This window comes from Pygocentrus nattereri, chromosome 13 (assembly GCF_015220715.1).
Source record: "Pygocentrus nattereri isolate fPygNat1 chromosome 13, fPygNat1.pri, whole genome shotgun sequence".
Classification (NCBI taxonomy): Eukaryota; Metazoa; Chordata; class Actinopteri; order Characiformes; family Serrasalmidae; genus Pygocentrus; species Pygocentrus nattereri.
In genome coordinates, this window is record NC_051223.1 from 15,493,445 (window position 1) to 15,509,978 (window position 16,534).

The window sequence follows — 16,534 nt, forward strand, 5'->3', positions numbered from 1 at the left end:
AAGCCACATTTTAACGCTCACGTTATCCATAGACTGGAATGTATGCATATTTGATTAAATAATGTATGATTTGGTTGCCTACTTATTTGGAAAATTTCATGAACAAAATATGTAAGGATATAAACTTGCAAAAGACTGTCAAATATTCCCTGTGATGGCTGTTGTCTTTAACAACTCTAGTGCTCATTAGAGGAGGGGGTCCAGTGAATGTCTCAATGAAGAGAAAACGCGAGTGAAAAACGAAACTTCGGAGGATCAGAGAAAGTCATGCTGACTCCCTGTATTTACTCAATGGTAAACTTAAAGAAACGCGAATGCTTTCGGTTTCCATTCTCCGCTGTGGCTCTAGAGGCGGAGACTTCACAGAGCACAAAAACCAAATCGAGCTCACTGCACACTGAGATAAAGACCGGGGGCTGATCATCATGAGGTAAGCGTCTATGTCTGTATATGTGTGTGGGAGATGGCAAAATATACTGTTGTTTTACCTGAACAGCAGTTAGCTGAAAAATGGATAGAGCTACCTTCATTAGCTGGAACAGGAGGAAACACATTAAAAGATAAATGCAAACGTCCTGTCAGCTCCTTATTACTACGCAGTTTTAAATTGACGGTGTGACACGACTGGTTTGTTTTTACAAGCTCTATACAATTGTTTTCTTTTATATCACCCTATATTTAATCAATACTGACAATACAACAGCATTCCTAGCAGAGTTCTAGTTAAGGAGAAAGCCCATTCAGTAATATTTTCCTGGCTCATCAGAAGGTTGAGGGTAAGGAGCCCCTGAGCTGACGTGATTATTTTTTTAAAAGGCGTGGCCTCGTATTAAGTTTCTCCCGGCCACATATTAAGATATTGAGGTCACCAATTGATATATTGAGGTCATGTGGACACAGTATATTAATTCATAGCCTTGATATACAACCCCATTTTCCAAAAAAGTTGGGATGCTGTGCTGAATGTACATACAAATAGAACGCACTATGCAAACCAAAATCGTGTAAACCATATTTTTAAAGGAAAATGCTACAAAGACAACATGTTAGCTGTTCAGACATATCAGCCCATTTTGAATTTGATGCCAACATTAGCTTTGTTTGAATGGTCAAAAAAAAGAGAAAAAATAAACAATAATAAAATTGGAATATTACATGCAGTGTGTGTTTCAGTATCAACAATCTTTGCTTCCCAGCTTTATCTAAAAAAAGGTACTGATGTCTTAAAAATGTTTCAAAAACTCTGAACAGTCCAACAACAGAGTTGTTTATCTCTCAACAGTATAACAAAAAGTCTCTCAAAGCTTTCAACAGTAAAAGAGAAAAAAAGTCAAATAGTTACTTCCTTTAACCGACGAGAGGGGGCGCTGGAGGATGTCGTTTGATTGGCAGGGGAGCTCTAGAGGAGTAATGACCACCTGGGGCGAACTGAAGTCCCTACGATGCCACAGAAGCGTCCAACGTCACTTAATTCCCTCCTGAACTTTGGAAGTGAGCTTCCACCCAGGGAAACGGTCTATGCAGCTTTTGCCCCTCGGAATGCGATGAACTACCCTGGCCGTGCCAAACTTCCGCCTCAGGCCACTGCTCTCAGTATCTGACCTATGAAATCCCGATGCAGGCGGTTAGCTCCCGACACGAGCTTTACTTTAAACTCACGCGAAAAGCTGCTCTGGACAGTTAACAGCACGAGTTTCTTAGTTTCGACTCACAGTAATACTGAATGTCCTCAGCTCGGTAACCTGCTCTGACGGAGCTCTGAACTTTTTTACAGTCCATGACAAAGTTCATCACGTCCACCGTTTCACAAACTCCACGCAGCCGTCTTTCACTCGAATCTCCCGTGAGATCGCTCGAACCGAGTTCTTAGAACAGCTCGATTCCCCTCTCAGACGTGTGTTTAAAGGTAAAAGGCTTTTGCAGTTTAAAATCAGAGAGCTAGGTTAGTAAATAAGCAAAATAAAAACGCGTAATCGCGCTGCTTTTCTTTCTGGTTATTATTTATTTTGTTTTATTTTTTTAGCTTCGCCTCTTGACAACGCATCCAATTGGCTTCCACTACAATTATACACAACCCCCCACGGACCACACAGAGTGCAAATCACAGAAAAGAGCAAAATGCAGCCCACATACTCCTATACTCCAATTCATTATTATACTGCAAAGGAAATCGGTGGTATCGAACATCACTAACTCCTATGCTACACATATGTTTTCCCTTTCTTGGTTGATATAGGATTTCAGCTGCGCAACAGTTCAGCGTCGACTTAGTTATAATGTTTTCAGTGGGTGACTGCAGGCAGGCCAGTTTAACACCCGGACTCTTTTAATAGAGAACAACGCTGTTGTAATACCTGCAGAATGTCGTTTGGCAATGTCTTGCTGAAATAAGCAAGGCTTTCCCTGAAAAAGATGGCAGCATATGTTGCCAAAACATGTATGTATCGTTCAGCATTAATGATGCCTTCACAGATGCGCACGTCACCCATGCCATGTGCACTAATGCACCCCTATACCATTATAAATACTGGCTTTTGAACTGTGCACTGAAAACAAGCCGAGTGGTCTTAAGCCCGGAAGAAGGAGCATCCATGATTTCCAAAAAGAATTTCAAATGTTGATTTGTCAAACCACAAGTCTCTTTTCCACTTCACCTTGGTCCAAATGAGCTTGGGCCTAAAGAAGGTGGCATCATTTCTGGATCCTGTTTATGTACAGTTTCGTCTTTGCGTTTAAGAGCTTTAACTTGCATTTGTGGATGCAGTGCCAAACTGCTTTCACAGACAGTGTTTTTTGGAAGTATTATGTATCATAGATGATGAAAAGCATTAAAATTAAAATTTTGCATTAAAAATGTTCTTTTTGAATTTGCTCATGCAGTCCTTCACAGAGTGGTAAACCCCTCCCCATCTTTACTTCTGAAAGACTCAGTCTCTCTGGGATGCTTTTTTATACCCAATCATGTTATTGATCTGTTGTCAATCAACCACCAGGTGTTTTTTTTTTGTTTTTTTTTAGCATTACACAACTTTACCAGCCTTTTGTTGCCCCCACCCAACTTTTTTGGAACATGTTGTTGGCATTAAATTCAAAATGAGCATATTTAAAAATAAAAAATAAAAAATTCACTGTTTCAACATTTTATATGTTGTCTTTATACTAATTTCAAATAAATATAGGGTTTTAATGATTTGCACATCATTCCCTTTTGTTTTTATTTACATTTTGCACAGCGTTCCATCGTTTTTGGAAATGGGGTTGTATTAACTTGTGGCCTCAATATATACACAGTATTCAAAAATAATCACCACATCACCTTAGAAACTCCATATGAGGGCGCTAGTGAGAGAGTCTGAAACTACAGCAAATTCGTTTTCATTCATTGCGGACTCTTCTTGCACTCTAGAATTTTGGTGTCTTGTTTTTGGTATAATGACATGAACAAGAAGTCAATAGATGCTCCAAAACAGGCTATACCAATCCCTGTGATGGGCTCAGAAAAGCTTATTGTGACAATAGTGTATTGCCATTTCACCCACCACTACATTAGACTATCTAACTTTATTATCAGATCATGAAGTTCATGTATGTAACTCACCTAATTGCTTTACTTTTAGTTCAACTGAAGACATAGTTTTTAAAACCAAACTTCTCCAGCTGGAATGTCATTTCACCTGGGCTCTAAGAAAAGAGGATACAGATCTGACTGATCTTCTGAATAGGCTGGAAGACCAGATTAACTTTGACCTTGGAAAGAAGGCAGGAGTCGCACGCACATACAACTCCATTGGATTTGTAAAGTATCTTCTGGGGTCCCATGATGAGGCTCTAAGCCACTTTCAGAGATCTGCAGAGCTCACAAAAGAATGCCATGGAGAAGAGTGTGACAAGCTGCTTGTTGTTCCCTGTGGAAACCTTGCGTGGTTGCACTACAACAGAAAAGATTATGAAGAATGCAAAAGTTACCTGGATCAACTGAAGGACATCAAGGAAAAATATCCCCCTGATTCTACTTCTGTCCCTTATCCTGAAGTGCTTGGAGAAAAGGGATGGACCTTTCTCAAGTTTTCTCGCAAGTACTATGAAAGATCTAAGGAGTGCTTCAGGAAGGCCTTGGAGCTGGAGCCAGATGCTGGTGAATATAATGCTGGTTATGCCATTGCTCTGTACCGCACAGAAACTGAGCACACCAATCCAACAGATTCACCCACAATTAAGCAGCTGAGACGGGCCATAGAGACGAACCCAGATGATGATGTTCTTAAAGTTTTGCTGGGTCTGAGACTGGCTGTTTACAAGAAGTATGATGAGGCTGAGAGCCTAGTGGAGAAAGCATTAGAGAACTCTCCAGAACATCCACACGTGATCCGATATGTTGGGATATTTTTCAGGAACCAAGGCTCTGTGGACAGGGCCGTCGCTTTGTTGAAGAGAGCACTGGAAAGGGTGCCCAACTCAAGTTTCATACATCATCAGCTGGCCCTCTCATACAAGAAAAAGCAAATCAATTTGCATCGTGCAGGAAGCCACCACAGCAAAAGTGCTGAAATTCAGCGGTTTCGTAATCAGTGCATCTACCATTTAGAGAAGGCCATTACACTGAAGCCCTCCTTCATCTCGGCTATGAGTGAGCTGGCTCTGCAGTATGGACAGAACCAGGAACTCTCAAAAGCAGAGGAGCAGTTTCAGGCTACATTCCAGGTAGCTACAGAAAAAAAAGATACCTACCAGCTGGTTTTACTCTATTATGCAGAATTCCAGGAGTACGGAATGAGGTGCGAGTCTTTGGCCATCAAACAATACATGCAGTGTTTGAAGATGGGTCCTGATAAGAGTGAAGGTAAGAGAAGTGCTGGACATCTGAAAAGGATTGCAGAGAAAAGAATCTCCAGGAATCCAAAGGATGCAGAAGCATTTGGAATACTGGGATTCATCCATAAGGAAAAGGGAGAGAAACGCTACGCCATAGAGTGCTATGAGAAAGCTCTGAGCTATGAAGACAATGCAGAGTACCTAAGTAATCTTTGTGACCTCAGGCTTTCTTTACAGTAACATTATAACTTCATGCCTATTCACATATCCTTGGGGTTATATTAATATAATGGTGTCTTTACAATATACTTACTATCCTTGGAATATTGCAGATTATCTATAGCTCAGCTGACTCAAATTGTACACTGGATTAAGTTTTGCAAATGTTTAGTTGATGATGTTAATTGAAATTTCACCCTGCAAATAGAGAACTGCTTGTTGAGTCAATTTTATGACATATAGTAGAAGTTCTGAAGTAGTGTTTTACTTACTCTGCACTTTGTTATATATGTATGTTTTATATGTGTGTGTGTGTGTGTGTGTGTGTGTGTGTGTGTGTTTATATACTACTTGTATTACTCAATGTTACTCAAGGTCTTGAGTTTTCATTGTGCTGCACTGTGGTCCTCCAGGACCAAAGTTGGACACTCCTGTATTATCAGTAAATAAAATGAATAAAAGTTCAACTCAAATGAGAACTGTCTTTATATCACATCACTTTTATTGCTCAGCAACCATGTAGCCATACACATTACATACTTTTAAATAACCTGGTGAGATTTAAGCTGCCATAAACACAGCAATTAGAAATAAACGATCCCAGGCCTGGCTTTATCAAGAAGTAGAGCGCGTGATTTGGTCACAGGCACGAGCCTAAGATGAAATTATAGTCCCTTAACAAGCAGCTTGTTACTATACGAGTAACAGACTCCGCTGACTCCGCGTACAGCTGGCAGTTCGTTCTCCAGCTCCTCTACTTTTCTCATTTACTCCCAGTGATGTCTGTCAGTTAGGGCCGATTCATCTTTTTATTGCAATTTGGGGCTTGGTCAGAAATCACCATATATGACTATGTCATGTACTATATATCACTGAAAAGAAATCCAAAGATTTCTGTTTCCTTTGTGCTACCTGATGGTACACTATATTGCCAAAATTATTCACTCACCCATCCAAATCATTGAATTCAGGTGTTCCAATCACTTTCATGGCCACGGATGTATAAAACCAAGCACCTAGGCATGCAGACTGCTTCTACAAACATTTGTGAAAGAATGGGTCGTTCTCAGGAGCTCAGTGAATTCCAGAGTGGTACCGTGATAGGATGCCACCTGTGCAACAAGTCCAGTCATGAAATCACTTTCCACATTCCACATTCCTCACTACTAAATATTCCACAGTCAACTGTCAGTGCTATTATAACAAAGTGGAAGCGATTGGGAACGACAGCAACTCAGCCACAAAGTGATAGGCCACATAAAATGACAGAGCAGGGTCAACAGATGCTGAGGCGCATAGATGCTGCAGTCAATCGCTATAGACCTCCAAACTTCATGTGGCCTTCAGATTAGCTTAAGAACAGCATCGAGAGCTTCATGCCAAGCAGCTGCATCCAAGCCTTACATCACCAAGCACAATGCAAAGTGTTGAATGCAGTGGTATAAAACGCCTGCTGCTGGATTCTAGAGCAGTGTAGACGTGTTCATGAATCACACTTGATGAATCACACTTCTCCACCTGGCAGTCTGATGGATGACTCTGGGTTGCCAGGAGAATGACACTTGTATGACTGCATTGTGCCCAGTGTAAAGTTTGATGGAGGGGGATTATGGTGTGGTGTTGTTTTTCAGGAGTTGGGCTCAGCCCCTTAGTTCCAGTGAAAGGAACTCTTAATGCTTCAGCAGACCAAGAGATTTTGGAAAATTTCATGCTCCCAACTTTGTGGTATCCAGTTTGGATGGCCCCTTCCTGTTCCAATATGACTGCGCACCAGTGCACAAAACAAGGTCAATATAGACATGGATGAGCGAGTTTGGTGTGGAAGAACTTGACTGACCTTCAAGAGTCCTGACCTCAACCCGATAGAACACCTTAGGGATGAATCAGAGTGGAGACTGCGAGCTAGGCCTTCTCATCCAACATCAATGGCTGACCTCACAAATACGCTTCCGGAAGAATGGTCACAAATTCCCATAAACACACTCCTAAACCTTGTGGAAAGCCTATGGATTAAAAATGGGATGTCACTCAAGCTCATTTGTGTGTGAAGGCAGACGAGCGAATTCTTTTGGCAATATAGTGTATTTACAAAATGGCACTTCTACTCTCCGAACCAAAAACTCATCTTCTAATTCTAATACATCAAATTTGAAATATTCATACCTAATCTAACTCTGAAGAATATTACAGACCGTTTTATTGATATACTACTAATAACATTGTGCTATATTGTGTACTTCAAAATTACCTGAAAATGTTTTTTTTAAGCAGTGCATAAGATTTCACTCTCTGGAGAGTGTCCTCGCAGTGAAAGCCACATTTTAACGCTCACGTTATCCATAGACTGGAATGTATGCATATTTGATTAAATAATGTATGATTTGGTTGCCTACTTATTTGGAAAATTTCATGAACAAAATATGTAAGGATATAAACTTGCAAAAGACTGTCAAATATTCCCTGTGATGGCTGTTGTCTTTAACAACTCTAGTGCTCATTAGAGGAGGGGGTCCAGTGAATGTCTCAATGAAGAGAAAACGCGAGTGAAAAACGAAACTTCGGAGGATCAGAGAAAGTCATGCTGACTCCCTGTATTTACTCAATGGTAAACTTAAAGAAACGCGAATGCTTTCGGTTTCCATTCGCCGCTGTGGATCTAGAGGCGGAGACTTCACAGAGCACAAAAACCAAATCGAGCTCACTGCACACTGAGATAAAGACCGGGGGCTGATCATCATGAGGTAAGCGTCTATGTCTGTCTATGTGTGTGGGAGATGGCAAAATATACTGTTGTTTTACCTGAACAGCAGTTAGCTGAAAAATGGATAGAGCTACCTTCATTAGCTGGAACAGGAGGAAACACATTAAAAGATAAATGCAAACGTCCTGTCAGCTCCTTATTACTACGCAGTTTTAAATTGACGGTGTGACACGACTGGTTTGTTTTTACAAGCTCTATACAATTGTTTTCTTTTATATCACCCTATATTTAATCAATACTGACAATACAACAGCATTCCTAGCAGAGTTCTAGTTAAGGAGAAAGCCCATTCAGTAATATTTTCCTGGCTCATCAGAAGGTTGAGGGTAAGGAGCCCCTGAGGTGACGTGATTATTTTTTAAAAGGCGTGGCCTCGTATTAAGTTTCTCCTGGCCACATATTAAGATATTGAGGTCACCAATTGATATATTGAGGTCATGTGGACACAGTATATTAATTCATAGCCTTGATATACAACCCCATTTTCCAAAAAAGTTGGGATGCTGTGCTGAATGTACATACAAATAGAACGCACTATGCAAACCAAAATCGTGTAAACCATATTTTTAAAGGAAAATGCTACAAAGACAACATGTTAGCTGTTCAGACATATCAGCCCATTTTGAATTTGATGCCAACAACATATTTTAACAACACTCTGTAAGCGTTTGTGAACTGAGGAGACCGACTGCTGTAGTTTTTATAAGTGAGATGTGTAGCGGGGGACGATATTGCCCACCTAGTAGGGGTAGTATTCAATAGCTGTTACCCTGTACGACTGGAAAGTGGAAGGATGTGGGTCCCAATATCGCAACAGGTATGTTGAGGCCTATCCTGTTGTGTAAAGCGACAGAAAAAAAAAAAAATACTCTAGCGTAGATGTAAAAGTGAGCCACTAGCAGATTTGGTGAAGTGGCCTTCAGAAACCTTTAACGCGGCCGCCACCCGAAGTGAAAATATATTTGTTTAAATACAAACCTAACGGCTCTTCCTTCCTTCCCCCCAATCTAACAGGATAAGTGAGATGCCCCTACTCCAGAGTAAGCACACGAATATTATACAACTTTCAGTTTCACAGAGAATACTACTGGAATTTATTTTTGTAAATAAATTCTCTCGGTCCATTTTAAATGAGCTTGGGCCTACAGAAGGTGGCATCATTTCTGGATCCTGTTTATGTACAGTTTCGTCTTTGCGTTTAAGAGCTTTAACTTGCATTTGTGGATGCAGTGCCAAACTGCTTTCACAGACAGTGTTTTTTGGAAGTATTATGTATCATAGATGATGAAAAGCATTAAAATTAAAATTTGGCTTTAAAAATGTTCTTTTTTGAATTTGCTCATGCAGTCCTTCACAGAGTGGTAAACCCCTCCCCATCTTTACTTCTGAAAGACTCAGTCTCTCTGGGATGCTTTTTTATGCCCAATCATGTTATTGATCTGTTGTCAATCAACCACCAGGTGTTTTTTTTTTGTTTTTTTTTTTTTTTTAGCATTACACAACTTTACCAGCCTTTTGTTGCCCCCTCCCAACTTTTTTGGAACATGTTGTTGGCATTAAATTCAAAATGAGCATATTTAAAATTTTAAAATTCACTGTTTCAACATTTTATATGTTGTCTTTATACTAATTTCAAATAAATATAGGGTTTTAATGATTTGCACATCATTCCCATTTGTTTTTATTTACATTTTGCACAGCGTTCCATCGTTTTTGGAAATGGGGTTGTATTAACTTGTGGCCTCAATATATACACAGTATTCAAAAATAATCACCACATCACCTTAGAAACTCCATATGAGGGCACTAGTGAGAGAGTCTGAAACTACAGCAAATTCGTTTTCATTCATTGCGGACTCTTCTTGCACTCTAGAATTTTGGTGTCTTGTTTTTGGTATAATGACATGAACAAGAAGTCAATAGATGCTCCAAAACAGGCTATACCAATCCCTGTGATGGGCTCAGAATAGCTTATTGTGACAATAATGTATTGCCATTTCACCCACCACTACATTAGACTATCTAACTTTATTATCAGATCATGAAGTTCATGTATGTAACTCACCTAATTGCTTTACTTTTAGTTCAACTGAAGACATAGTTTTTAAAACCAAACTTCTCCAGCTGGAATGTCATTTCACCTGGGCTCTAAGAAAAGAGGATACAGATCTGACTGATCTTCTGAATAGGCTGGAAGACCAGATTAACTTTGACCTTGGAAAGAAGGCAGGAGTCGCACGCACATACAACTCCATTGGATTTGTAAAGTATCTTCTGGGGTCCCATGATGAGGCTCTAAGCCACTTTCAGAGATCTGTAGAGCTCACAAAAGAATGCCATGGAGAAGAGTGTGACAAGCTGCTTGTTGTTCCCTGTGGAAACCTTGCGTGGTTGCACTACAACAGAAAAGATTATGAAGAATGCAAAAGTTACCTGGATCAACTGAAGGAGATCAAGGAAAAATATCCCCCTGATTCTACTTCTGTCCCTTATCCTGAAGTGCTTGGAGAAAAGGGATGGACCTTTCTCAAGTTTTCTCGCAAGTACTATGAAAGATCTAAGGAGTGCTTCAGGAAGGCCTTGGAGCTGGAGCCAGATGCTGGTGAATATAATGCTGGTTATGCCATTGCTCTGCACCGCACAGAAACTGAGCACACCAATCCAACAGATTCACTCACAATTAAGCAGCTGAGACGGGCCATAGAGACGAACCCAGATGATGATGTTCTTAAAGTTTTGCTGGGTCTGAGACTGGATATTTACGAGAAGTATGATGAGGCTGAGAGCCTAGTGGAGAAAGCATTAGAGAACTCTCCAGAACATCCACACGTGATCCGATATGTTGGGATATTTTTCAGGAACCACGGCTCTGTGGACAGGGCCGTCGCTTTGTTGAAGAGAGCACTGGAAAGGGTGCCCAACTCAAGCCTCATACATCATCAGCTGGCCCTCTCATACAAGAAAAAGCAAATCGATTTGCATCGTGCAGGGAGCCACCACAGCAAAAGTGCTGAAATTCAGCGGTTTCGTAATCAGTGCATCTACCATTTAGAGAAGGCCATTACACTGAAGCCCTCCTTCATCTCGGCTATGAGTGAGCTGGCTCTGCAGTATGGACAGAACCAGGAACTCTCAAAAGCAGAGGAGCAGTTTCAGGCTACATTCCAGGTAGCTACAGAAAAAAAAGATGCCTACCAGCTGGTTTTACTCTATTATGCAGAATTCCAGGAGCAAGGAATGAGGTGCGAGTCTTTGGCCATCAAACACTACATGCAGTGTTTGAAGATGGGTCCTGATAAGAGTGAAGGTAAGAGAAGTGCTGGACATCTGAAAAGGATTGCAGACAAAAGAATCTCCAGGAATCCAAAGGATGCAGAAGCATTTGGAATACTGGGATTCATCCATAAGGAAAAGGGAGAGAAACGCTACGCCATAGAGTGCTATGAGAAAGCTCTGAGCTATGAAGACAATGCAGAGTACCTAAGTAATCTTTGTGACCTCAGGCTTTCTTTACAGTAACATTATAACTTCATGCCTATTCACATATCCTTGGGGTTATATTAATATAATGGTGCCTTTACAATATACTTACTATCCTTGGAATATTGCAGATTATCTATAGCTCAGCTGACTCAAGATGTACACTGGATTAAGTTTTGCAAATGTTTAGTTGATGATGTTAATTGAAATTTCACCCTGCAAATAGAGAACTGCTTGTTGAGTCAATTTTATGACATAGTAGAAGTTCTGAAGTAGTGTTTTACTTACTCTGCACTTTGTTATATATGTATGTTTTATATGTGTGTGTGTGTGTGTGTGTGTGTGTGTGTGTGTGTGTGTTTGTGTGTTTATATACTACTTGTATTACTCAATGTTACTCAAGGTCTTGAGTTTCCATTGTGCTGCACTGTGGTCCTCCAGGACCAAAGTTGGACACTCCTGTATTATCAGTAAATAAAATGAATAAAAGTTCAACTCAAATGAGAACTGTCTTTATATCACATCACTTTTATTGCTCAGCAACCATGTAGCCATACACATTACATACTTTTAAATAACCTGGTGAGATTTAAGCTGCCATAAACACAGCAATTAGACGTGTGACACGACTGGTTTGTTTTTACAAGCTCTATACAATTGTTTTCTTTTATATCACCCTATATTTAATCAATACTGACAATACAACAGCATTCCTAGCAGAGTTCTAGTTAAGGAGAAAGCCCATTCAGTAATATTTTCCTGGCTCATCAGAAGGTTGAGGGTAAGGAGCCCCTGAGCTGACGTGATTATTTTTTAAAAGGCGTGGCCTCGTATTAAGTTTCTCCCGGCCACATATTAAGATATTGAGGTCACCAATTGATATATTGAGGTCATGTGGACACAGTATATTAATTCATAGCCTTGATATACAACCCCATTTTCCAAAAAAGTTGGGATGCTGTGCTGAATGTACATACAAATAGAACGCACTATGCAAACCAAAATTGTGTAAACCATATTTTTAAAGGAAAATGCTACAAAGACAACATGTTAGCTGTTCAGACATATCAGCCCATTTTGAATTTGATGCCAACAACATATTTTAACAACACTCTGTAAGCGTTTGTGAACTGAGGAGACCGACTGCTGTAGTTTTTATAAGTGAGATGTGTAGCGGGGGACGATATTGCCCACCTAGTAGGGGTAGTATTCAATAGCTGTTACCCTGGACGACTGGAAAGTGGAAGGATGTGGGTCCTAATATCGCAACAGGTATGTTGAGGCCTATCCTGTTGTGTAAAGCGACAGAAAAAAAAAAAATACTCTAGCGTAGATGTAAAAGTGAGCCACTAGCAGATTTGGTGAAGTGGCCTTCAGAAACCTTTAACGCGGCCGCCACCCGAAGTGAAAATATATTTGTTTAAATACAAACCTAACGGCTCTTCCTTCCTTCCCCCCAATCTAATAGGATAAGTGAGACGCCCCTACTCCAGAGTAAGCACACGAATATTATACAACTTTCAGTTTCACAGAGAATACTACTGGAATTTATTTTTGTAAATAAATTCTCTCAGTCCATTTTAAATGAGCTTGGGCCTACAGAAGGTGGCATCATTTCTGGATCCTGTTTATGTACAGTTTCGTCTTTGCGTTTAAGAGCTTTAACTTGCATTTGTGGATGCAGTGCCAAACTGCTTTCACATACAGTGTTTTTTGGAAGTATTATGTATCATAGATGATGAAAAGCATTAAAATTAAAATTTGGCTTTAAAAATGTTCTTTTTTGAATTTGCTCATGCAGTCCTTCACAGAGTGGTAAACCCCTCCCCATCTTTACTTCTGAAAGACTCAGTCTCTCTGGGATGCTTTTTTATACCCAATCATGTTATTGATCTGTTGTCAATCAACCACCAGGTGTTTTTTTTTTTGTTTTTTTTAGCATTACACAACCTTACCAGCCTTTTGTTGCCCCCTCCCAACTTTTTTGGAACATGTTGTTGGCATTAAATTCAAAATGAGGATATTTAAAAATAAAACATTCACTGTTTCAACATTTTATATGTTGTCTTTATACTAATTTCAAATAAATATAGGGTTTTAATGATTTGCACATCATTCCCTTTTGTTTTTATTTACATTTTGCACAGCGTTCCATCGTTTTTGGAAATGGGGTTGTATTAACTTGTGGCCTCAATATATACACAGTATTCAAAAATAATCACCACATCACCTTAGAAACTCCATATGAGGGCGCTAGTGAGAGAGTCTGAAACTACAGCAAATTCGTTTTCATTCATTGCGGACTCTTCTTGCACTCTAGAATTTTGGTGTCTTGTTTTTGGTATAATGACATGAACAAGAAGTCAATAGATGCTCCAAAACAGGCTATACCAATCCCTGTGATGGGCTCAGAAAAGCTTATTGTGACAATAGTGTATTGCCATTTCACCCACCACTACATTAGACTATCTAACTTTATTATCAGATCATGAAGTTCATTCATGTAACTCACCTAATTGCTTTACTTTCAGTTCAACTGAAGACATAGTTTTTAAAACCAAACTTCTCCAGCTGGAATGTCATTTCACCTGGGCTCTAAGAAAAGAGGATACAGATCTGACTGATCTTCTGAATAGGCTGGAAGACCAGATTAACTTTGACCTTGGAAAGAAGGCAGGAGTCGCACGCACATACAACTCCATTGGATTTGTAAAGTATCTTCTGGGGTCCCATGATGAGGCTCTAAGCCACTTTCAGAGATCTGTAGAGCTCACAAAAGAATGCCATGGAGAAGAGTGTGACAAGCTGCTTGTTGTTCCCTGTGGAAACCTTGCGTGGTTGCACTACAACAGAAAAGATTATGAAGAATGCAAAAGTTACCTGGATCAACTGAAGGACATCAAGGAAAAATATCCCCCTGATTCTACTTCTGTCCCTTATCCTGAAGTGCTTGGAGAAAAGGGATGGACCTTTCTCAAGTTTTCTCTCAAGTACTATGAAAGATCTAAGGAGTGCTTCAGGAAGGCCTTGGAGCTGGAGCCAGATGCTGGTGAATATAATGCTGGTTATGCCATTGCTCTGTACCGCACAGAAACTGAGCACACCAATCCAACAGATTCACCCACAATTAAGCAGCTGAGACGGGCCATAGAGACGAACCCATATGATGATGTTCTTAAAGTTTTGCTGGGTCTGAGACTGGCTGTTTACAAGAAGTATGATGAGGCTGAGAGCCTAGTGGAGAAAGCATTAGAGAACTCTCCAGAACATCCACACGTGATCCGATATGTTGGGATATTTTTCAGGAACCACGGCTCTGTGGACAGGGCCGTCGCTTTGTTGAAGAGAGCACTGGAAAGGGTGCCCAACTCAAGCCTCATACATCATCAGCTGGCCCTCTCATACAAGAAAAAGCAAATCGATTTGCATCGTGCAGGGAGCCACCACAGCAAAAGTGCTGAAATTCAGCGGTTTCGTAATCAGTGCATCTACCATTTAGAGAAGGCCATTACACTGAAGCCCTCCTTCATCTCGGCTATGAGTGAGCTGGCTCTGCAGTATGGACAGAACCAGGAACTCTCAAAAGCAGAGGAGCAGTTTCAGGCTACATTCCAGGTAGCTACAGAAAAAAAAGATGCCTACCAGCTGCTTTTACTCTATTATGCAGAATTCCAGGAGTACGGAATGAGGTGCGAGTCTTTGGCCATCAAACACTACATGCAGTGTTTGAAGATGGGTCCTGATAAGAGTGAAGGTAGGAGAAGTGCTGGACATCTGAAAAGGATTGCAGAGAAAAGAATCTCCAGGAATCCAAAGGATGCAGAAGCATTTGGAATACTGGGATTCATCCATAAGGAAAAGGGAGAGAAACGCTACGCCATAGAGTGCTATGAGAAAGCTCTGAGCTATGAAGACAATGCAGAGTACCTAAGTAATCTTTGTGACCTCAGGCTTTCTTTACAGTAACATTATAACTTCATGCCTATTCACATATCCTTGGGGTTATATTAATATAATGGTGCCTTTACAATATACTTACTATCCTTGGAATATTGCAGATTATCTATAGCTCAGCTGACTCAAGATGTACACTGGATTAAGTTTTGCAAATGTTTAGTTGATGATGTTAATTCAAATTTCACCCTGCAAATAGAGAACTGCTTGTTGAGTCAATTTTATGACATAGTAGAAGTTCTGAAGTAGTGTTTTACTTACTCTGCACTTTGTTATATATGTATGTTTTATATATATATATATATATATATATATATATATATATATATATATATATATATGTGTGTGTGTGTGTGTGTGTGTGTGTGTGTGTGTGTGTGTGTGTGTGTGTGTGTGTGTGTGTGCGCGCGTGTGTTTATATACTACTTGTATTACTCAATGTTACTCAAGGTCTTGAGTTTTCATTGTGCTGCACTGTGGTCCTCCAGGACCAAAGTTGGACACTCCTGTATTATCAGTAAATAAAATGAATAAAAGTTCAACTCAAATGAGAACTGTCTTTATATCACATCACTTTTATTGCTCAGCAACCATGTAGCCATACACATTACATACTTTTAAATAACCTGGTGAGATTTAAGCTGCCATAAACACAGCAATTAGAAATAAACGATCCCAGGCCTGGCTTTATCAAGAAGTAGAGCGTGTGATTTGGTCACAGGCACGAGCCTAAGACGAAATTATAGTCCCTTAACAAGCAGCTTGTTACTATAGGAGTAACAGACTCCGCTGACTCCGCGCACAGCTGGCAGGTCGTTCTCCAGCTCCTCTACTTTTCTCATTTACTCCCAGTGATGTCTGTCAGTTAGGGCCGATTCATCTTTTTATTGCAATTTGAAAGAGTGATTTTTTTAATCGTAAGATGTGCGGTTTTTAAAAACAATGGACCTCATTCACCAACCATTCCTAGGAAGAAATATCTTCGTTAGACCCACTTACACAGGTATACGATGATTCTGACATTCACCAACGTTTTCTTATTTGGGATTTGTTCTTAGGTAAGAACAGAGAAAAACCATATTGGACAAATAAACAAGCCTTAAATTAAACAGACGTTTACAGAAAGTAATCATAATTCATATCCCATTCAAAATATTTATAAAAAAAGCTTAATTTTTCCTATATTGCTCAACCGTAGTGTCAATGATCAAAACCAGGCACATGGGTGTAACGCAGCAGAGTAAAGGGGAGGGTGAGGAGCTACGCACACACAAATCTTGACCTCAGAATCAACGATCAAAATCGGAT

The 16,534-nt window shown here is 40.0% G+C and overlaps 3 protein-coding genes across 3 annotated transcripts; all 3 read left to right on the forward strand.

Moving 5' to 3' along the window:
- Positions 1 to 341: 341 nt before the first annotated feature.
- Positions 342 to 5,507, forward strand: LOC108416992 (interferon-induced protein with tetratricopeptide repeats 5-like). The gene is made up of 2 exons (XM_037544012.1): positions 342 to 430; positions 3,618 to 5,507. The coding sequence occupies exons 1-2, from the start codon at positions 426 to 428 to the stop codon at positions 5,050 to 5,052; spliced, it is 1,440 nt and encodes a 479-aa protein (XP_037399909.1). The 5' UTR covers positions 342 to 425; the 3' UTR covers positions 5,053 to 5,507.
- A 2,180-nt stretch (positions 5,508 to 7,687) lies between these two features.
- On the forward strand, positions 7,688 to 11,776 carry LOC119264981 (interferon-induced protein with tetratricopeptide repeats 5-like). The gene is made up of 2 exons (XM_037544040.1): positions 7,688 to 7,772; positions 9,877 to 11,776. The coding sequence occupies exons 1-2, from the start codon at positions 7,768 to 7,770 to the stop codon at positions 11,309 to 11,311; spliced, it is 1,440 nt and encodes a 479-aa protein (XP_037399937.1). The 5' UTR covers positions 7,688 to 7,767; the 3' UTR covers positions 11,312 to 11,776.
- A 662-nt stretch (positions 11,777 to 12,438) lies between these two features.
- Positions 12,439 to 15,501, forward strand: LOC108417030 (interferon-induced protein with tetratricopeptide repeats 5-like). Its single transcript, XM_037544284.1, has 2 exons — positions 12,439 to 12,475; positions 13,758 to 15,501. The coding sequence occupies exons 1-2, from the start codon at positions 12,439 to 12,441 to the stop codon at positions 15,236 to 15,238; spliced, it is 1,518 nt and encodes a 505-aa protein (XP_037400181.1). The 3' UTR covers positions 15,239 to 15,501.
- The last annotated feature ends 1,033 nt before the right edge of the window (positions 15,502 to 16,534 follow it).

Excerpts from the sequence above, each read along its gene's own strand:
- LOC108417030 (XM_037544284.1), top strand. The coding sequence starts at position 12,439 with ATGTGTAGCGGGGGACGATATTGCCCACCTAGTAGGG. Across the intron at positions 12,476-13,757 it reads ATATTGCCCACCTAGTAGGG|ATCATGAAGTTCATTCATGT; the intron begins GTAGTATTCAAT and ends CTTTATTATCAG.